At 37.2% G+C, this 23359-nt stretch overlaps 2 protein-coding genes across 4 annotated transcripts in view; one reads left to right on the forward strand and one right to left on the reverse strand.

The window, feature by feature from the left end:
• Window positions 1-5800: 5800 nt before the first annotated feature.
• On the forward strand, window positions 5801-8939 carry LOC145770008 (uncharacterized). The gene has a single exon (XM_082581588.1). It carries the CDS (start codon window positions 5837-5839, stop codon window positions 6791-6793), a length of 957 nt encoding a protein of 318 aa, XP_082437714.1. The 5' UTR covers window positions 5801-5836; the 3' UTR covers window positions 6794-8939.
• The window catches only part of LOC145770007 (uncharacterized), a 29040-nt gene continuing 13667 nt past the window's right edge, over window positions 7987-23359 (reverse strand). For all 3 annotated transcript variants that reach the window (XM_082581585.1, XM_082581587.1, XM_082581586.1), the window contains 10 exons: window positions 23032-23198; window positions 21277-21438; window positions 17591-17684; window positions 15491-15750; window positions 14608-14840; window positions 14002-14235; window positions 13555-13642; window positions 12985-13084; window positions 8649-8699; window positions 7987-8106 (listed from right to left, as the gene is read on the reverse strand). In XM_082581585.1, coding sequence (XP_082437711.1) covers window positions 7987-8106; window positions 8649-8699; window positions 12985-13084; window positions 13555-13642; window positions 14002-14235; window positions 14608-14840; window positions 15491-15750; window positions 17591-17684; window positions 21277-21438; window positions 23032-23198 — 1509 coding nt within the window. The remainder of the gene's footprint in view (window positions 8107-8648; window positions 8700-12984; window positions 13085-13554; window positions 13643-14001; window positions 14236-14607; window positions 14841-15490; window positions 15751-17590; window positions 17685-21276; window positions 21439-23031; window positions 23199-23359) is intronic.

Consider the following 23359-nt stretch of genomic DNA (forward strand, 5'->3'; position numbering starts at 1 on the left):
GAATTCAGTTGTTCTATCTTGATTAACCTACTTTGGTAAGAAATTCTAGCTAGCTGGTGATCAGTGGCGTAGCCAGGGGGGGGAGGGGTATTGCAAAGAGCGAGTTTTGCCGTAACCAATCATTCAAATATCTCAGTCAGGAATTAGCAACAAGAAAACATAGAAACTTGTAGCTTTATTTCCGAAACATGCCGAAGAAAACATGATCTTATCCTTTTGCTATGACACCGGACAGCACCATTTTACAGGAATATTCATAACCACATTTTTGTTGAAAATACTCTCAGAATGCACCAAATTCAAAGTAATTTTTCAAAATTTTCTGGGGGAGCAGACCCCCCACTGCTGGGTGTCGCCATCAGCGAAACACACCGTCAACCCCCTCCCTTTCAAAATTACTGGCTACGCCACTGCTGGTGATCTTGTTATGTTAGTTTTTCACTTTTATCACGCACCGCATGCATTATATTTGGGCAATTTCTACAAAAGCGTGCACATTTGGGCAAATTTACGTTCTGCCCCCCCAAAATGGTTTGGTCTCGTACGGCTATGGATGGCTGTAACTATTTCTTATGACTTCGTAAATAAACTTTACAATAGCCTATAGTATCGGTTCTTTGATCGAAGAAATTAAAAGCAAAACTGCCTTAACTACATTTTTATTCTTTTAATTAAAAGTTTGCACCCATGAATGTGAAAAATGAAAAGAACGAAGAGTTTAATGCACTCATATTTTTAACATTAAGCAATGACATGTGATGTTGTTTAGAGAGAAATTCAGAGCTCAAAAATAGGGGGGGGGCCTATCATGGTCTAAATCCGGCCGTGCCTCCATTGCATGCCTATGAAAATCAATCAGAATACATCACTGCAAATGGAGGATTATGTCTCGTATGTTTCTATTAGGCTGTGTGTTAGGCCTATATCCAAGCATATAGGGAGGTGCAGGACCTAACTTATTACAGAAGGACCTATTATAGCCTACAGCGCTGTATTTTCTTTACTTCAAAATAAATGTTTTCGGTTTTTATGGTTTTGAATCAAGACTTTAGTCCAACTAAATTGTATGAAGTTTCGTGTGATGAAAGCTTTCGGTTCAAGAGAAACACAGGTTTTTCCACTTTGGGGTCAAATGTAAATTTTTAAGGAGTTCAGCAATAAGGTGATAAATTTTATTACTCAAGCTCCTTCCAAAAGTTTGCATTTATTTGCGCTTGTGTGGTAATTAATCTAAGTTGTCACAATATTTCAGAGTGATTGCTTGTGTAAATACTTCTGTGTTAACTAAGAATTAAAAATGAACCCTTGAAGGACCTATAGGCTACAATGAGTTAAGGTACTTGAAGAATTAACTTTTGTATGTTTCAAAAATAAACCTTACTTTTCTACCAACATCAAAATAGCGTAAACTATAAAATCACAATTTCAGACCCCCCCAACAAACACAGGCCTGGGCCTTCAAGGGTACGCCGTACCCCCCTCTCATAGGCCTTGTCAGGGGTAGGACCTATTATACATTAAATGTGAAAACAAATGCTGCCTCTTTTTGTATAGATTTTGTATTTTTGTTTGGAGCGGTTCATCTGACCGCCAGGGAATGGGATGGAAGATAGAAAATATCAAAGATGGAAAGGGATGGAAGACAGTCTTTTATCATTCCATCCCAATTCTATCCTTAACTTTTTAACACGGTTTCAAGACATTAAAAATTGTAAAATAATTTGAGCAAAGTTGCCGTTTGATTTTTTCTTAAACTAAAGTCCCGTAATGTAATTCTTGATAAACCAATGCAACTATTGCCAGATGATTGTTCGAGAACGAGAAGTCGACGACACAAACTTAACCGATACAAGAGAGTAAGCTTGTCATGTTACAAATTCCAAACACGCACTGGACAGAAATCATCAGGAAAGCACACAAACGCAGATCTACTCATACGCAATGCCAACCTGCAAAAACATATTGACGATACACCTGGAAGCATCGTAAAAAAACAAACAGCCATCTTTAGTGAGAAATCAAAACGATGCTTCACATGAATTAATAGAACAAGGAAACAGCCACATTAATGCATTCCATCTCACTTCTCTCCGTGTATCTATAACAAGTGATGAAGTTGCACCGAAACAAAGCCACTGTCAGATATATGCTACTGTAGGTTTTCTAGTTCTAACTTTTAACACTAGACCGTACGTAGTCTAATCCTAAGAAAAATACTGCTGTTGAATTTAGCAACAAAATTTGCAGATGGAATGCAAAATTTCAATGATGGGATGGAAGATGAAAATAACGCCTTCCATCCCATCAGTGGCGTAGCTAGGAAATGTGCCGCCCGGGGCGGATTCAGATTTTGCCGCCCCTTCAAGAAAAAGCATGTGAAAATTATTTTAGCCTAAGATTATAATCAAAATCAAAAATCGTAGTCTGAAAGTGCCGCCCCCAGACGTGCCGCCCGGGGCGGTCCCCCCCCCCTAGCTACGCCACTGCATTCCATACCCTGCTTGTAGTAATTTCGTATAGGCTATATGTAGAAGCTTTAAATTGCTGACGCAAGCCCGGTCATCGAGTTTGACCAACGATGGCGTTGGTTTGACAGTGAAGTTTTCGACTGCTGGAGTGTTGTTGTCCACTTGTCTGTGAAGTATTTCATCCACTGAATGCCAGTGAATGAAGAGCAGTCCTTAAAATATAGGATGTGGGGTCGGGCGAAAAATAAATTTTTCGACTCCTCGGTTTATAACTGGCCAATTCCGACTCCGGACCCGTCAAAATCCCTCCGACTCCACAGCCATCAGGATTTGTTAGGGAGATTTGACGTTTTGATGAAAGCTTGGAAAAGCTTGAGAAAAAAGTAAAGCTGATATTGTTATCATTAAACACTTAAAAAGTTTTGAAACTGCAGATAGTTTATATGTTTTCGTCAGGTAGGGTAGCCTACTCAAGATTCCAACTCCACAGCCCTGTTTGAAATAGTAGGCTAGGCTACATTGCTCAAGCGCACATCTCAAGAGTATTTTTTTTCTTTCGTAGGAGCCAGAATTGTTCAAATTTCAGGGCAGGAGATAAAAAAAAAAACCAGGTGAGTGTAGCTTGGTCCGGTGCTGCTGTTCCCGACAATGGTTCACCAAATCAAACGTCATATAAAACCGTTCAGGTCTACTGAATCTTAGCGTATTACGTCATGGAATTTTTCCTAAAAAATGAGCCAAGATTGCACCATCGTTCGTAAGACTTGTATCACACCTGTTGAGATTTGCTTCACAATGTTTCACTATTACGTCACAGTAACTGCGTACGTGAGTTTGAGATATAGTAATTTATTCTAGTCATTCGTAAAATGGTTGCTTGAAAGTTGGTCGCATATTTAACTGTTTGCTTAGTGCTTGCCAGCTGGACGAAAATTCTGTCTTTATCTAAGTAGTTTGTTGTAGTGACAAGTTTTTAGTGGTGTACGGTGTTGCACTCCAATTTCGACAGCCAGGTGGCTAATTTTACAGAAATCCAATTTTGAATAGACGTTTTCAAAAGAGTGTTTCTTTTGGTCATTACATACAGACGAACGGATTCGGAAATCTTATGTTACAATTTTCCCATGAAGAGATTAGGCTATATGGTTTACCGCTGTGACCAGCTGCTATAGCCCACCGTGCATTCCATTTAGTGCCTTGTAAATGGGACATTTAGGAATGACGTGATCAGCAGTTTGTTCCTCCGCGCAGAATTCGCAGGCCGATGAGGAAGCCAAATCAATTTTATTTTTCATAAAGTAAACACACGAATTTTACACCAACAAAAGGAAAAAAATGACAAAACCAAAAGGTTTAAAATATGCATCAATAAAACAGTGTTTGAAAAACATAATCTTAAATATGCTTGTTGCAGGCTTGTTGGAGTGGAAGCGGCCGACTCCTGTTAAGCTAAACCTAAGTTGGCCGAGGCAGGTCCATACCAGGGGGGATGAGGTATAAACCATGGAGTTTGGTGTCACCGGCACACCACCCATGAGTCGAACCAGCGCCGCTTGACTTTGAAGTTTCTCTGTTTGTGAAGTCGGGCGCTTAACCAACTGAAGTTATCGGGGGGAACGCTTATAAATCTAGATATTTCTAAACCATTTACAAAAATTTTTGATAAAAAAAAATTGTAAAATATGGATAACCTATTTACAAAAAATAAATTACTTTTATTTTAAATAAACCGCTCTGATAGAAAAAAGAAGTTATTTCGGGACTGTTTTTCTAGGGAAACTCCCATCATGCAATGGTTGCGCAATACCAGCACCAATTACATCATTGAAAATAGTTCTGAAAACATATTGGATGCTCAACAGAAACAAAGTTTTCATAAAATTGTTAAATTTGTGTTAAGTTGTATAATTAAATTGTTCTTCAGATAATAATATTTTTTATGACCTTTGATTTGATGTGAAAGCACTTTTGTAGCGGATGAATTTCAAAAATTATTGCGCACAGCTGATGATACTTTGAGTTGAACAAAGAATGCGTCATGCGTGACTCACAAATATCACGAGACTTGACTTGGTTCAGGAACACACTTCGCGTGCGAGTTAAGCCAGGGCGTGAAAGTTAAAAAGGAACAATGTGGTAAGAAGATGTCAATTCATTTGTAGTTGTCTGTGAATGATGATAGTGAGTCCCGTAGAAGCAGATGGATGGTAATTGCAGTTTCGTTGTGTGGCATTGCGATAGAAAAATGTGTGAACGCTGGTCAGGAAAGTTGTGATAAATTTTCTCAACCCACTTCATACAAGTTTTTAACTTGATAGGATTGAATAGCATTATTATTCCCATTAAATTACTGTCACCTGTCAGTTATCTGTTTATGGTACCGTATTGTAAAATTACTTCTCTCCCAAAACTGCACAAATTTTGGTAGTGTGATCAGAGGATAAATAGTGCTTATTACCAATAAAAAGCCTGAATAAGACGTTTCTAGAGAAAACAGTTGGTCCCAAAAAAGGATCCATTCTGGGACCCTGCAATCACACTTTGAAAGAAATGTAGGACTTTGGTGTACCGTAATAAACATGCAAAAAATGTAGGACTTGCATGTTTATTACACCAAAGCATGCAATACCGGTAGCACTGTACCCTGCCTCCTATCTTCAGCAGAATGAGACCAGGTACTGTAAGTTACATTTTGACAGGAAGTTGATAGATGCAGACTCGGTATCATATAATATCTGTTAGCTCTGTGGTTACCGGTATGCGCCTGGCTCAAGATCACGCTGGTTCGACTCTCGGGGTGTGTGCTTGAGCAACGCATTTCAGGACTGCTCTCCAGCAGCACCTAGTGAATGGAATAATTTCCTGGCAACAGCACTTCAACAATCGGAAAAAACTTCACTCTGCCAATCTCAGTAACTGGCCCTGCGTTAAAAGCCTCTACAAGAATTTGAAAACTACCAGGAATTACCTATGAAGGCTTTGTCAGTCCGAGGAAAAAGATTCAAAAACTAAACCAACCAAACCAAATGCACATCAAGGTTTTAACAAAGCTCTTATTTTTGTCATGTAACATGGTTATGTTTGTGTGACATATGTTTTCTGAGTAGCCTATGTAGAGTGCTTTGCTAACGTGTTACACTTGCGGCTAACATAATTTCATAGGTTAAACATGTACTGTCTGACTATATAGTATCTGTTGTTAGCTTGCCTTGTGTGGGGTGATAACAATGAACGAAAAGTTTCTTTATTTTATAGAAGTTAGAATACTGCAATTTGCCAACTAGTTGCTTATAACAGAACACAATTAACGTATTCGTATCTTACAGGTTCTAATGTTTTTTTCAATTTGAATATGTGGCCATTACAAAATGGCTTATGACCCCAACTTTAATAGTGGTAATGCTTGCAAAAACCCCATTGCACAAGAAACTCATTCTACAGACTTTGGATGGTATGAAAACGAAGAATCTTTAGATTTGTCTAGTTATATGACCTCAGGCCAGCAGAATCTTGAACTGTGTAACGACGATCTATTTCAAAACTTATTTCCGGCAAATTCACCAACATTTGGTGTTGACCCTAAAAAAGATCTTAGTCATTTTAATGACGAGGAAGTAGAAGGCTGGTATCAAAACGCAACTAGTGAACCAACGTCTGCGTGTACATCAACAACAACCTCTCCTGTGCCATTGAACTGTTACAATACTCCACCTGTAACTCCACAGACAGAGAGACACCGCCCCCAATCCCCCCATCACCTGCAATTTGATGGACTTACGACTCCAATGTCTTCATCAAGATTTGCATCATTAAGAGCGGAGGAAAGCAATACAAACTATAATATGTCCATGCGACAGATACAAACAGATAGCCAAAATCACCACGTTTATGTCAAACAAGAGCCTGAAATGGAACAGCATCCTTCATTTTCATCTCATATTGCAGTAAAACAAGAACAGCTAAGTGCTGTACCTTGCCCCTCTGTCACAGGAATTCCAAATGACGCTAACCAGTCGACAAGTCAGGCCAAACATCTCATTAAAAGACCTACACCTTATAATACGAACAGTACTGGTAACAAAAAAAGTAAAATGCCAATGAAAGGAACGGATGAGTATATGCAGAAACGTCAAAGAAACAATGTTGCAGTTCGGCGAAGTCGTGACAAAGCGAAGGCAAAAGCTCAAGAAACGCAGAAAAAAGTAGATGAATTATTAAGCGAAAATAGCCAACTGCATAAAAGGGTGTCTGACCTTACCAATGAACTCACGACCTTAAAAGGACTTTTACGAGGCATGCCTCGAATGAACACACAAAATGTGTAATTGTATACAGGTTACATTTCAAGTTGTTTTTATTACAGCGTACTTTAAAATTGCATTTATGGAGCTAATCCAACTGAATTTCAGGTTACAGGAAAAAAAGTCTTATTTATTTTTTACATTTGTTTTTTGTTATTTTTTATTTAGATGAATTTTTCTACAAACATGTTCAATTTTCATCTTTTGACTTTTTCACATTATTGTTTGAAATGCCACTTTTTTACAATCACTGAAGGAGTTGTGAACAGGTTTTTTTCCCATGTGTTAATCATACAGTAAATCCTTCTACCGTTTTTTCCTGTAAGTTGAAGGCTTAGTATTATAAAATATTGTTGTGTACCAATGCTTATTGTAGTACAATGCAACTCATATCCTAAGTTGGCAGATTGAGTATCACATGACACCCTGGAAAATGTCAAAATCTTTGGTATTACAAGAAAAACATGTGACAAGATTCGTTCGTTCAGTTTCGGCCGTTCTCTGGTCATCATCTGCACCCCTTTATGTTTGTTTGTAGTGAAAATCCAACAGTAGGCGATGATGTATCATATAGTATACTTGGGTAAAAGGCCAGCAACCCATCATTTTCCACTATTTCTTAAATATTAGCTAATTGGTGTTGAGCCTTTTTGGTGCACTCAAAACTAATTATTTTCCAAGCCTAGATACTGTACTTCTGAACCCCCCCCCACTCCGTTTTATTTTTTGAGTTTTCATGTTTCTGTTCCTTTGCGTATCTTGCTGAACCTTGTTCCATTTCTTAAACGTGATTTTAAATAAGTTGCTGAGAAACTTCAATGAACAATTGATAAGGCTGGTTGAAGAGGCTTAAACAGCTTTAGTCGTACAAGGCTTTCCACGTTTTTAGCAGAAGGATTGGTTAGAAATTGTTGCAATGTGCTTTCTTACGTATAATCGCTTCAATCTTCCTTGTCAGTATTCGTACTTGCATATTCAAACATGGCCGCTTATTCTTAATTATTAATCCACTTATCTTCTACGTGACTTGAACCACGATTTCCAACTGCCCAGAAAGCAAAGCGTTTTTCACATTTGTTTTAACGTCTTAAGACGTTAAACCAATGTAGAAAAAAAGCCTGATTTGCTGTCTGGGCGCGACATTGTTCAATAAACAACCAATGTGTGATAGAAAATTTATTTACTTGAATAAAAACAGACAAAAAATAGAATCAAAGTCATGGAACATTTATTTCTACTGCAAAGAACGTTGTCTGCAGTGAAGAAGCAAGTTTTGCATACACAAAGCATGGGAGAGCACCAGTCTTTCTTCCGTTTAAAGAAGAGGAATTGACTTTCTGCAATCAAATGTATAAAATCTATGTTAAATTACAGTAAATCGTGTAATTGTATACAAAAGCAATCGAACTTGCATCGATTTAAAACTGTAACTTGTTTCTGTAATGTAAAAAAAAGTTGAATCAATTATTCAAATGCGCTTTTGGTAAAAATTCGATGACGTCATCAGGAAAATAATCAAGTGCATCGGAAGAAAAAAATAATTGTGAATAATACTAAACAACTTGAGAACGCATTTAAATCACGCCAAAATAAACTGGCATGGAAGGTACCAGGACTGCTTTGTTGCAAGAGCTCAGTGTGTTCTCTATTTTTCACGGTTTTTCTTCAGATGCATTCGGTTAGTTTTCTGATATGAGCTTATGCCAAAAACCGTTTGGACTCACTGTTTGGATTTTGCAATTGTTTTAATAATGTTATTCAACTGCATTGATTTGTTGTCTGAGAGAGTAACTTTACAACATCTACCTGATAACAAAATTCATCATTTAACGATGAAAAATTTTGCTGTCAAGGAAGTTGTACTAAAATAAGTGGTTACCTCGTGAGGTTCAACTTTAGATGCAAGTTTCCACGCAGTTTGCTGTAAAATCTGAGAAAATCAACAAAGAACTGTTCAGTAATAAGCCTGAAATTAAATGGAAGTTCAGTTGAATCATGTTATGTAATTTCTACGTTAATATTAGAGCGTGAGCAAACAACGATTTTTCGTAAAAAAAAAACTTTAACCTGTTCAGAGATGAAAGCAAGACCGAATGAATGGCAAGGCTTTCCGAAGTGGTACATACTGAATGGCTGTGATTTGATTAATACAAGTTTTCTATGCATTGTACATCGTTGTAGTTGTGAAGAGTCAAGTGAAATCGAGGTTGTCTGGCGTAAAAGCAGACACGAGGTTTTGATAAACGTATATGAATCACTTTAGTGTCGCAATACCTGTCAGAACTCGGGCGACAAATATTTTAAAAGTTACTTTTCAGGCTTTCAACTTACTGTAATTAAAAATAAAAACTTTTTTAAATTTAAACGACAAGTTGTTTTATTCATGTTTCGCGTAGGAATCTCCAGATATCGTATCATGCACTCCAAGTCGTGGTGCCGGGCAAAAAATGTCAAGCAAGAAGTGATATTTGTGTTTTTATATATTGTAAGAAAATACGGCATTAACACTTTGCTCCTCAAAGGGAGGCCGGATTTGGCCCCCCCCTCATATTTCCTTTAATTATTTGAAGCACAGTAACGCCATGCACTTGGTTTTTCTTGACTTTTCCTAAAATTGCCAGGCGGATCTGATGATATTAAATTTGATGCTAAAAGTTGTGTAGTTTTCTTGTAAATTCAAGATTTTGGTGAATTTTTGCTATTTCTAGCTAACTTCCAGCAAAGCGTGAAATGGATTACATTGCGATGACAAGCCATAAGCTCATAATTGCTTCGTGCATCGATATGCGCGAGCAGAGAGAAGCATTCTCTTGCTTTCTTTTGTTTGGTTTGACCTCAATAATACAAAGCGCGTTATTTCTTATGCTACAAAGAAAAGCCAGTGATCGCAAAGCTGTTAATTAGAAACAATAATAGCAAACGTTTTTTGCGTTATCAGCTCTACAAAGAAGAATAGCAATCCACGATCAAAATAGTAGACTATGGAGGCCACAAACTATTCAAAACAGTTGTTTCAAGCAGATAATATTCATTGACGAATAAAAAACGTTACAATAAGAAATCTTCTCTTGGATAAAGACACGAAAACTTGGTTTCGAAATAAACGTTCTATGGAAATGCTCTCATTGACAAAACTTGCAATTGAGGAAATGTATCACTGCAAATGCTTTTGGGAGAAGCCGGAGAAATAGCGTTTTTGCAAACAGTAATTGTGAGATACTCAAAATTATGAGATAGGCTTCATTTACACGTAGCAGCTAACTCGATGGCGTCCCTTCACTGATTTATGTCGCCTACTTGTTGTTATGTCCTGTATTTTTGTTTCACAGTGCACTGTGTTTTGTTCCAAAGAGCGCAAAATAAAGATGATAATGCTTCATCTACATTACAAAATATTTTGTAATGTAGGCCTACAAACAAAATGTACAATGTACACAATGTACATTACAAAATATTTTGTACTGTAGACGAGGCATAAAGTTAGGCGTCACATAAGACAAACAACAAATCAGCTTTCTTCATCATTGATTCAACATCTGAATACGTTGCGCCAATGTATAAGAGGCCGGCTATTGTGAAGACCCGCCATTTAGGCTATAAACGATCCGATTATACCAAAAGTGGGACAAACTAGTGGATCAAAGAATGAATAAACAATGCTGAGAAAACTAAATCTAAGTGACGAACAATACCGATGTCTTCATTTATCTTGGAAAAATGCTGCCCAAACTTATCAACAAAAAATACCGTAAATAACGGCAAGGATCCCGAAAGCAGAATTTGCTCAACTTTGGCATGAATTTAGTCAGACATCTACAGTAATAATTCCACACATACAATAACGGGCTCTCAACTGCTGTAAGATAACACGATGGTTCTGGTTCTGGGCGATTTGTGTAACAGTTTAGGGGAAGACACTACTTGAAATGATGCACCACACAAAAGATTTTCAATGAAGACTGAGTCTAAAAACCGATGTGGATTGTGCTGCACAATGACTTCAAGTTCAGGACAGACAAGGCACAAAAATATCACGATAAAAATAAAGACCTTGTGGGAGATTTTCGAGAATCATAACACGATGCAAATACCAAAAACGCATGGTTTGCATGCTGCTCTAAGCTGGCCGGCAACCACAAAGGTAGACAATACAGGCAGTTTATAATTCGATAACAGCGCAATAAACATTATAAATACGTAAACCGACAATTTTCTTTTACAAACGTTTTACGTCTAATAGTAAATTTTCCCTCAACAATTTTTTGTGAAGCACTTGCAAACCACGGTTTTATAAAATAATTCATCATTATTATTTTTTACTTCTCGGATATTGTAAAACGTCATCAGCAAAATCACAAAAAAAATTTCATTACTTCAATGTAGTAGGCCTAAGAATTTCTTATAGAATTGTAGCCACGTTGTTTCAACAAAGAAGCCATTTTTTAGCAATATAGAGTTATAGAAAATAATTTGCAATCATGCAAATGGTTGGAAAGAATCTAGGAAGTCTTCTCACAATCTGGCACAAAATGATTATGTTTATTGTATCTCTGTAAAATGTTTTACGACAAACTTTGAAGCTTCGTTATAATCATTTTTATCTTTGAAGTCAAAAGTTATTTTTTTTTTTTTGGCCAGAAACATAATCACTGCCTTGCTGATGTTGTCGATATTACGCGTATTTTTAGTGCTTCAAACAATAAGGACCCAGTCAGCAATCCAGTCCTTTTACATTGATTCAACATTTGTAAACGTTAAATTTATGTAGATTTGCTGACTGTGGGTTATTTCACATTTCCTTTGTTTACGCACGTTCCTCAATTCGCTGTTGCATTATTTCGACGCTGGCGGCAATTCGCTGTTGCATTATTTCGAATTGATTGACACAATCTTCAATAAAAAGTGAGCTTCGAACTTAGCTTTGTTGATATAAATGCTGTATTTTTTGTGGATGTAATTTATGAGTCATGTTTATAAACACCCGTAAGCGAAATGACTTATGATGTGGCCTGCATGATATTTGTGATGCGACTTGACACAAATCCACAATTTCAAAAGCACCTAATTTGAACTTAGAAATTTCAGATAATTTCAACAACTTGTTCAACTGTCTTCTCTCTACTAAAAATATTCATACTACAAACTCAATTGTAGACCTAAATACACAAACGAAGATGTAAACAGCTATTCAAGCAGGCTAAGGTGTTACTTATGAGAAATTTGGTTCCATAAAACTAGAAGCTAGCCATGAGTTTGGGAATGCATTAGTTTAGGATAAAAATGTAAGACAACAAACGCAGTTTTGTTTTTTTTTCAAATTCGTGTAACAATGTTACTTTGATTGTAACTATTTTAGAATCAGTGAGTAGCTTACAATAAGATTTGCTCGCAAGTCGTAAATTCTAATCAATGCAATGATTCGGCACACCGCACACACACTTCGTGCGTTCGATCGAGCTCTTTGTTATTCAGAAGTTTGCATGAAATCGGATTAGCACGGTAATTAAATAGCGGCAAGTTAAATCAAAATTGTCGTTTTTGGGTACCTTTGCAAAAATTGAAATATCAAGTTTAACATATAAAATTTTAAAATAATGACTTTTCAAACTTATATACAAATGATTTGCTTTCACACCAGTGCAACTTCTGTTCAAATAGCATCAGCGGATAACACGTAACAGCTGATTGAATTTGATCCAAAAACGGCCCCCCCTTGAGCAGTTAACTTCCAAAAAAACGTTGAAAAGCAAAGGGTTAAGAGTTTTACGTCGTGACCTGCAAAGGGTAAAGTTCAAAGGTCGTCCGGGCTTTACAATGTTGGTTGAACAATTAAGTCATGTTTAAAAAATACGAGGTATTTTTGGTTTTACAACTATGAGGCGATGAATCATTCAAGTCCCGGTTCTAAAATTTTAGTCACAAGATAAATCGGTTGAGCGTGGTGCGTTTGGAAATCAAATGGCCCAGCGAATAATGCCCGAATGCAATGCTATCCCACCCTTCGTGAAACCGAAATGGGGGGTCCTAGACATCGGAATGTTTTTTTTTAAAACTTACATGAGTAAATAAGGTGAAAGTTGTGGTCAAAACCCAGCCAGCAAACAAGCGGTCTGCAGACGTTGAATCAATGCAAAAATGATCAATTTGCCGGTTGTGAAAAACCAAAGCTCAAGAAATTGTCATCAAGTTTGCGACAAAGTATAAAAATAGCTCACCTTTAACCGTACTTTGAAAGTCAGCTGCACAATAACTAGAATTTCAATGGAGTCGTCCAAAGATGTGAATGCTGCTGGGTTCTCTTCCGAAGTCAAAAGTCTGAAATTTAAAAAAACACAATAACAGAGCCTGACATCATTGAAGGATTAATCCGCAGCAGAAAATTTTGGGTCGTTATTCAGACAAGGAAATGACAACAAGTTTGTAGCGTCACCAACAAGCTGTAAAATTTTCACACGTAAGAACTGACATTTAAAAGCATTTAAAGTTGCTTCAAAACACTTTGTTTGATATTAATTTCTTTTGTGTTCAACTAACAAGCATTGCACAAATAAAGAAAATCACGCTGAGCGGCCAAAAACTGGTTTCCTTGTTCAAACAATAGAATGGCGACTGTTGCACTGTTTGCACCAACAATGCACGCTACGACTGCTTTCGGTGAAGAAGCGCAATCAATTCCAGCTAACAATGACACCAGGAAACAAAACCGCCACAAAACAATGGCGATTACATCATCATGACATATGCACTGCGCATTTTATCCAACTTATAATACTGCTCGTGATTACCTCAGGAAGTTATCGTCACGTGACACTGGCTGTTGCTGACGAGGCAACATATGACAACTCTCAGCTGACGCCAGGCCACATATGACACCTGCAACACGTAAACAAGTGATCAACTTTTTTGCACGTTCCACAAGTGCGACCCCACCCAGTTCGGACGGTAACGTCCGACAACGTTAAAATGATAGAGTGAATTGCAGAAAAATTATGCAAACTAAAAGCCTCGGCATTGAAATAATGTCAAGCCATTTTTGCACCAAAATGATTAGTAGGAAATTGAAAACTATTTTTCACTAAAATAGCAAACGTACAACAAAGACGATATCTTTGTTGCTGAACCATGGTTGAACATTTTTTACTGGACAACTCAACATGCTCATCACCAACTGGGATTGTAAGCTAAAAAATAACTAGAAAAACGTGAAGGTAAAATTATTCTCAAAAAGTTACCATCTACGACAGCAAAGATTCCTGCTTGGTCTGCAACTTTAAGTGTTGACAATGCAGCTATCTTCGCCTGTCGACAACGATTAAGTAATGGAATATCAACGTTTGAAAAGCGTTGCAATTCAGGCAACACCGAATCGACCAAGCTGGATTGGAGCAAGCAGCGATCGACCAGATTGTTGTTCGCCGTTTCCAAGACTATGACTTGAGAGTATGAATCGGCAACAAAATCTCCATCTAACAGCAGAAAGATGCCGCAGTAAAAGTTACCAAATCAAATATTTTGTATTATCTTGCTGTTGGCGAATCCGGATCATTACATGCTGCATTTTATCGCTTAGATACCACATACTATAACAAATCAAAAAACCGATGGAACAAACAAAAAACTTACACCCAACCTATCACCTTGAAAAGAAGAAATCAGATTCAGAAGACATTTTTATATCATATATCATCGTTGCAGAAGACAATATCATATATCATTGCAGAAGACAATACAATTCAGTGCTCTATCAACAATATTGCAAAGCCGGAAGATGGACGAGACTTTCAAGGGAAGCCTGGGACGCACACTACGTGCAAGCTTCGTTTTGCAAGGCTACTGACCTGATTTTAAATAAACGTTCTTTAATAAAATGATATCTCCAGAATGTAACACTACAGAATTATCTTCGTCGTTCTTTATTACGACACTAACAATGTCCGCGCCGTTGGAAGACGTTTCATCGATGATAAATACATTTCGCTCTCGAATGAAGCTCAGATCTTGAGCATTGCACTCAGGGAAGGTGAATTGATTGGGAAAATGTTGGTGAAACACCTTTCCCAAAAGACTAAACCTGAAATGGAAACAAAGAATAAAAAGTTTGTTGAAAGCAAAACCTTGGCTGGCTTTGGGGAATTTGTTTTCATATAGTCAGCCCTCAAGACGTTGAAACGATGTAAACAAGAACAGATTTGCAGGCTTGCATGGATTTAATAGAGTTTATCACACTCAACTTCCACAAAATCTACACACCACCATACATTGCAAATAGTCGATTAATGCTAAAAAAGACGTGGACAATTATATTTAGTCCTGTTAGTGTAAGACACTTTCTACTTTTATTCGCTTTATCGTAACCAACCTCTTGAACGCCAAGTTAGCTATTTCAGGCAAAAAATCAACCGTTTTTTTTACATTCATCGTCTGCAGACGTTGAATCAATGTGAAAAAACGGTTGATTTGCTGTATGGGAAGTTAACCAACTATCTGGTTTAAGTCTAAACTAGAGATTTGCGAGAAATTTTGGTTATTTCATGTAATATTCCGCTTTGATGGGAACAATGTAAGCCAGAACGCAACATTCAATGCATTCCGCAAAGAGCCTTTGATCCGCGTGATAAAACACATAGTTCTATACTGCAGTAATTAAAAATTAAAAATTACTGAAACAAATCCACCAGACTAATTGCACATATGTCATTCAAAAGCCGAGATAAATCTCACCTGGATACGCCATACTGCATTGTTGGCTGGGCTAATACATCCGAACAACACAGCCGCACAGGTGGCCGATATAGAACATCTGTGGTCGTAGACCCGTTCATATTTGGCCGGTTAAGACCGGTATGAGCCAGTTTTGTAGCGGTGGAAATATCTTGTTCTGTGGTAGAAAAGTAGCACTTGCTCTGCCATCTGGTAGCGACTAATTTGTAGCAAAAATTGGGAGGGTGGAACGGCAAGAAATTTTCAGAAACTTTAGTATCCTAAAAAAACAACAAAAAACATTACACCTTTTAATTTTATAACTTTTGTAAAATTGTATATTTGTAACATCATAAATATACACGGTATGAGTCTGAAAACTAAAATATAAACAACAAACAGATTGAATACTGAAAAATTTGGATGTACATGAGGATCTTCATCTTGTTTAGCTGTAGTTGCAACGTTCATCTGACATACCAGTTGTTTGATGACGCAATAAACCAACTGCTTCAAGTTTTTACTTTCGTGTTTATCAGATAAACGTTGCAACTATGCGAAGTAAAGAAAAAAAATCAAATTTGTTACTGACTTTCAAATTAATTTACTGCTAATGATTATATATGAAGTAAAATAAGAAAAATTTCTTAAATCTGATGTGACTTCCATACAGAGTAGCGTTAACTAAACGTAGATAATCACTATAAATAACGTAATTATTTCGTAAAGTAAGAACTGTATGAAGCACGGCAAAATTAAAAGTGTAAACAAACCGAAAGAGTAGGTCAGAGAAGTGGTGCAATCACGGACGCACGTATGGCGCAATGTCGATATACTGTATGACTTCAGGCAGTGACATCCCAGACAACAAATCAGTCATTTTTACATTGATTCAACGTCTGCAGACGTTGAATCAATGTGAAAATGACTGATTTGTTGTCTGGGATATTCTACAATGCATCTGACTCTCCAACCCGTTTGAGATAACATGAGAAAACATGTTTCAACATTTTTTCATACGATGCGAGTAATCTTTTGTGCTTCGTCACACGAAGTTCACATAAAAAGTTTGTGTTAACTTCCCAAAGGTATTTTTCTGGTTTTTGTTCCTTTTGGCATTGATCACGCCAATTTTCGGTTCAACTTCACGACCCGGAGTAACTTGGTGTGACAGTGACAAAGTTATGATTGGCTCGTTTCAAAGGCTACTCTCGGTCACATAACAGTCAAAAAAACATAAAAAGCTCAGATCAAATAACGTGAGATTAACTGTTCGATTTACCGATTGACTTGCTGAAATGGCACCTTTGAAGTGTATTATTCTAAATGCTTTTTGTAATACGTAAATGCGAAACATTTTTACGGTTCTAATTACATCGCTTTCTTCAAACATAAAACTAACGCCACAGAGCAGTCAAAGTCAGTGGTTTTCGACCTTGTCTCGTGGCAGAAGTAAATTCAAAACCTAATTGTGCACAAAACCCCATGAAAACGAAGGTATGTCAAAAAAAAAATCTCAAAAGCACAAAATAGTCTAAGAAATTAAAATATAAAATATGATATCGGCTACACGTTTAGTAAGTTTACCACGCAAATCTAAAGCGCAAATCTAACCACTTACTAGCACAGAGAGCATTTTGTTTCGCTAACCAACTAGCCAGCAAATCAGTTATTTTTAGCATTGATTCAACTTCCACTTCAGCATAAACAAATGAAGTTGGATTTCCGCAGCGCCAGGCAAATGCGTCGTAGAAGAACCAGCAGTTATTCATGTTATCCTTGGGTGCCGTACCAATAAAGAACCAAATCGAATGCAATATATTGGAATAGGACGAGGTTACCCTGACTTGGTTACCCTGTCTTGAACTCTGAAGCTGTTAATCACTTATTGCGAGACTGCAGATATATAAATTGCACCGGGGTGGTAAACGGATAAACCTTCGGCCCCAGAAGCTCAAATAAAGAAGAATCACATTATCATCAAGCAAATAATTTTATAAGCATAACTAAATCAGATAAAATATTTTGAGCAAAGCAAACTTGATTTCGTAAAAGCATGAAATTTCGCCCTTTTTAAGCAGATAAAAGCACAATTTGTGTATAGCGATGACACGCGTTTACCTCCGATTCCTGACTTTGGCTGTTTTGAACTTGCAGCAATCCAAAGCCGTCAGAATTCCACGAGGAGTCAATTAAACTGAACAACGAAGGCGACCTGGAAAAGAATAGACTAATAAAATCGGCAACAAAACCGCTTCTACGTTGAAACTGGGCCAATGGCTGAAACCCTGAAAGCAAATCCATCATTTTTACAATCAATATAAAAATGACGGATTTTGCTGTCAGAGAATCAATCACAAAAATTATCGTTTTTACATCATGTCAATATTTCTAGGCATTGAAATAATATAAAAATGGCGAATTTTAGAGGCTGGGGCTAACTGGATTCCATATAATTGAGTTTGTGAATCTTTGGCTTAGGTTCCCGTCAGGTCCTTTCAAAGACTTTAAAAGTTTTTCCAATTGTGTTAATTCTTGAAGTGAAGTGATAAAGCCGATGTAATAATGAGTGAACACTGTGGACACGCTCGCAACAAGGTAAACAATTGAAAAAAGCAAATCCATGAAAATCCTTGGCTGCTGTGCAGCGCCAATCAATAAATTACACCACCATCCTTTGGTCTCAAAGTGTCTGCGCTGAGAAAGCGAGTTGCAGCCATAAGAGACAATATGCTGCATCAACAATCAAAAGCATGAGTTAGCAAAACCGCACAAGGTCTAAAACGCGCTTTGTGGTTATGTGAATGCAGTGCAGCAGGTTTCATTTTGAGGGAGTTCCATGGCACTGTGCATATGATTAACGAATGTTGTAGATATTATAATCCAGCCAGCAAAATCTGCCCTTTTCACATCAATTCAACGAGTCCAGACGTTAATTCAATGTAAAAAAAAGACTAAAGCAAATATGCCAAATGAAAATGTGAAAACAAAGCCAAAATGTTAAGACTATTACGTTATGGCCATTTTCAGAGGTTTTGGTTTGAAATTTGGCACTGAAGCTGTTCGCAAGCACATGATTTACAACAAATTGTCAATAGATTCTTGTCAAACCCAAATTTGGAAATCTGAAAGTCACTTTTATTAAAAACAAAAAGTCACTAAAGTGAAGGCTTTTCGTGATTAAATAAGTGACGAATGCGAAACAAATGTGTATGAAGGTTACGTTTAGCTAGAGTGTAGCACACAAAGAATAAATAAACATCCTAATACAACAGTGGCGCATTTATTTGGAGCCTAGATCCTATATGTAAAGATTATCAACTAAAGCAGGGGTCGGAAATCGTTTTCTAACAGTGGGCCAAAACCAAACCTAACAGCCACCAATTTTCCACCAACAATTCTGTTCGCTTCATTGTTTATGATGTTAAAACTTTCGGAGTTTTAATCAGATTAAGTTCCGACTTTGTTAATGAAAGCACAAAATACATTCAATGATACAGTAGTACAACATTGATGTGATATTTGATGTTGTTTTTGGTATAAAAGTTTATGGAGCTCATGTGTAAACCTGGCTCTCCACCACCTGCCCTGAAATTTGGTTTGATCTAGTCTCAAACGAAAGAAGAAGGTGTAAAGTTCAATGAGGAAAAAAGCATAACATCTCGCCGGTGGCCATCAGTAAGCTTTGTCCTCAACTTGTTCTTGGTGAGCTTCATTGACGAAACTAGATCTTCACTTGCGTAAGTGTTGCCAAACATTGATGCCATTTTTTGGCATGATTACTGAAGTTGGGATATTGTTTCAATTCAAAATATTTTGATAGAAATCAGGCAGTGATATAACCTCCAAGTGAAATTTTGATTTTAACTTGTTGGCTACATTACTGCTGCTTAACTAGCCAACTTCTATTTGATACTTCTTTTGTACTGCATTTACCTGTACATCAAATGGAGCACTGAAAAATGGGACGTCGTTTATGAGTGAACGAATGTCACCAAAGTGGGATGAAAATTGATTTTTAAATGTCGCATCACAGAAACAAAACCGCTGCTAAGTCAGACACGTACAGAATGACGCATATGTTACGATCACATTAATTAAAAAATCAAAGATGATAAATAAGCGAGCGGTTCGATTATAAAATAATATTCCACTAGGCGGGCCATATAATACTAGAATTTGAAAAAGGCTGCAACAGGGTGATTTTCCTTGACGGACCGAATCCGCCCGCGGGCCGTAGGTTGTCGACCCCCTAAACTAAAGTTATGACACGGCAAAAATGCTTAAAAAAATGAAAGTTTGCACTGAAAGATTGGGGGAAGCAGTTCACCATCACTGAACAAAGAAGATAAACGGAAGTCTTTTTAGGCAGTCTTGCATTAAAACAACATAAAAAGATCTTTAAAAAAACAAAAAAAAAACATGTTTCTGATGACAAGAGCGCTGAGCCGAAAACGCCTGAATTAGTTCTGTTGTTGAGTTTGTCAAGGGTTTGAACCGTGGGCGTCAATATAGCGACGTCCACGTTCGAATAAAGTTATTCAACTCATGTGTATGATATCTGTTTATGGTGTAGCGAAATCATTTGTGTCACAAAATTATGCAAAACCAGGACCCCACACAGTCGTTGATCAGAGAAACGTCACCAAAACACGCCAACACAGAATACATTTACTTAACAAATGATGAGCCAACAATGCGTTTGAATTATTATCACATAATCAGAACTCCCACGATAACTTCTGTGTTATAAAGGTTTAAATCAATAAATAAAAACACCACAAGAGATTTAACTTGACTGGGCCATTGTTATGTATACCAACGGTGAGGCTATTTTCCCAGAATGCAAACAGCTGCGTGTCAGCCACATGTCACACACAATCCTGTCCAAAAACATTTGTGATTGCAAGATAACCAGCTAGCAAGTCCGTTTTTTTTCTACCCAGACAGCAAAATCCGTCATTTTTACATTGATTCGACGTCTGCAGACGCTGTGTGGGTGCACTCAACTTGTAGTGGTTGAATCAATGTAAAAAAACGTATTTTTTCTGCAGGGTAGCTGGTACCGCACCGACTGTTGGAGTGGCGTGGATTTGAACTATATCAATAATAACACCTTAATTAATGTTTAACCAATGTTCTTATGACCTTTTTGTTGGATAAGGCCAATAATAATTGCAAAAACATACTTAATGCTTAGGTCAATTGGACGTCGGATAACATCAAACCGATGTCGGTAAACTTGAAGGATTATATCACTCAAGGAAGTAAAAAATTGTTATGTGGGCAATGCAACACGTAGGCGATCTCAGCTAGCACAACCCATTCTATATATGGTACTCAACGTCTGTGAATTAATGTCAAAAGGACGGATTTAGTCACCTGCTTTACTGCAGGTTAAGTTCCACCCACATTCCATAAGTTGTGAGTTTTTTTTGTTAAATTGTTGATGGGAATAATCCTATAACACAAATCAAGATGACTCGTTGGCCGTTGCAAATGGGAAACTGAATATTTCCTTTTAGCCATGAAACTCGCTAATATTGCAAGTTCCTTAATAAAATTAAAAAAAAAAACGTAAATGGGCAGGGAACTTATTCAAGTGTCAAAACAAAAGATTTCCAAAAAAAAGAACACTTTCAGAAAGTTTGGAGATTTTTCAAGTTCGTGTCCACCTTCAGACTACTGGTTCAGTGGCTCAGCCTCCTACCAAAGATACAGCCGCATGCTTTTGAGAGGTATCGAAGAGAGCGTCGTATCACCGCTCGGCTATGTAGCTTTTATGTGATTCTATGATGTTCCCTTACTGCTTTCTTGTTGTCCGTCCTTTCAGGAACAAGCTTTCGAAATAAAGTCGATGACCTTCGCCGTGTTTAACCAACCATGACCAGTTTTCTTCAGAAGAAATTGATTCGTCTAAAGTGAGCTCAAAGAAAACCCCGTAAGCGTCTTCGCAAAGGCACTTCCACCTGTAAGTAAGCATAAAACCCTTAAGCTTTCTCATACGATGAAGAATCTTAACGTACATTCAATGTTCTTTTTCAGCTTACTGGTTTCTGGCTTACTGGTTTCATATGACCAAACGAATCAAAGATATTTTGAAATTCACAATCGTCAACAAATATTTCCTAGAAGGAATCGCCGATAGTGAGTTATTGGTCAAACCTACCATTCTGACGAAACAAAAACCAAACACTCTTCAGAATTTTCATGCAGCATTTGGTTCATAAAATTCAGATTACACCTTTTTTTCAGCACAAAATCACATTGAATACGTTCGTAACGCGACTATGATGTGATGCTGCATGTGGTACTGGTACTAGGATAGCGGGGAAAGACTACAAGGTCAAAGAAGCAAGCTGTCACCTTCGTATAGCAGCAAATGAATGGGTGAATGCAACAATATGGTCAAACAATGAAAGAGTAATGACAAAAAGCGAGCGAAATTATGCAGCAAGGTGCTGGGTCATTGGTGGTATAGTCAGGTTAAGGTGCTGAATTGGTTCAATAATTAAAATCGTTACTAAACGCTTCAACTTCGTCACTTGATGTTAGGTTTATGTGATTTTATGTTAGCACTGACTACTCTAAAACAAAAATATTTCGAATTCCTTTGAGATAAACTTCCTCATGTTGGTTGCAATTCGTTTGATGTAAATACTTAAGTGAGAAGTTTCGGTGCGGAGTGCGTTCGAAACGAAACGTAGCAGAATCTCAAAACACAGAAATCACAAAAAACTCATATCCACGTTGGTGTTGCGCCATGCTTCTCAAAAAACTTAACAACCAGTTATTACATGGCTATTATCATTTACCATGTAATCATACTTAAGCATATACCACTTCCATCACAAGTACGATGAAAGCACATCTCTGCAGGCAGCAGGCGACCTTTGCAATGGGCCCATTCGATACAGGCGTGATTCGAAATATTTTGTTTTGATGACAAGTTTTTGTTTTGATTTTTCTCGTTTTGAAGTTACTTTGCAAAGGAGTTCACTTCGTTTCAACCGAAATTCGACCATTTCTACTTGGCGTTATGGTGAATTTTTGTAGATGTCGTTCAATATTATAACAATATTAATAACCACACAGCTTAGTAGTTGAAAATTAATCTATCAAGTACTCATCACGTTTGTTTGGCCACAAAAATAGACAATTCCTGGTTTATGAGGAAAATATTTCTACCAACAGTGCAAAAAAAAAACAAAGTGCTGTTGTTTCTACGTTTATTTAACATTATAAATATTGCTTTCGAAGCTATGATGCAACATAGCAGTAAACTATGCGGTAGGTCTACTTCCCTTTTTCATCATGAAAAGCCCCGCTGTAAAGCTCCACTTTTAGAAGTTTTAAGCCGAATCAGTCTACTGTAAGCCATGCTTACTTTCGAAACTTTAACCCTACCAGGATACGATTCTTATCCAATAAACGCTAAATAATGTATAATACCAATAAATAATGCACTTGCAAGTAGAACGTAAACACTCTGCAAGAACTTTACTAAAAACATGGTTAAAAACCAAACGTTATCAAGAATTTGATTTTAAGACATGGCCAACCTTGATACATTGCAAGCAGTTGTGTGATATGTTCTCTGTACGGTGGCTGCCAAACAGACTCCATTAATGTTGTCTTGTCTTTCCAAAGCTTCCAGTAAATTCTCACAGTCTTGTTTCCGTTCGATTTCCCTTATCATTTTCTTGCTTGTTTCCAAAGGGGTGGCATTCTGTTGCACAAGAACTATGAAAAATCCTCAGGCCAAAAGCTTAACAACTTGATATTTAGAAACGCTTATGTGATGTACAGTAAATAGAGTGAGGTCAGTTGCACAACGGGAAGATATATTTTTTCACTGTGAACAGTCCTAATTACAAATCAGTCTTTTGT

Source organism: Aplidium turbinatum, chromosome 5 (genome assembly GCF_918807975.1).
Source record: "Aplidium turbinatum chromosome 5, kaAplTurb1.1, whole genome shotgun sequence".
NCBI classification, from domain to species: Eukaryota; Metazoa; Chordata; class Ascidiacea; order Aplousobranchia; family Polyclinidae; genus Aplidium; species Aplidium turbinatum.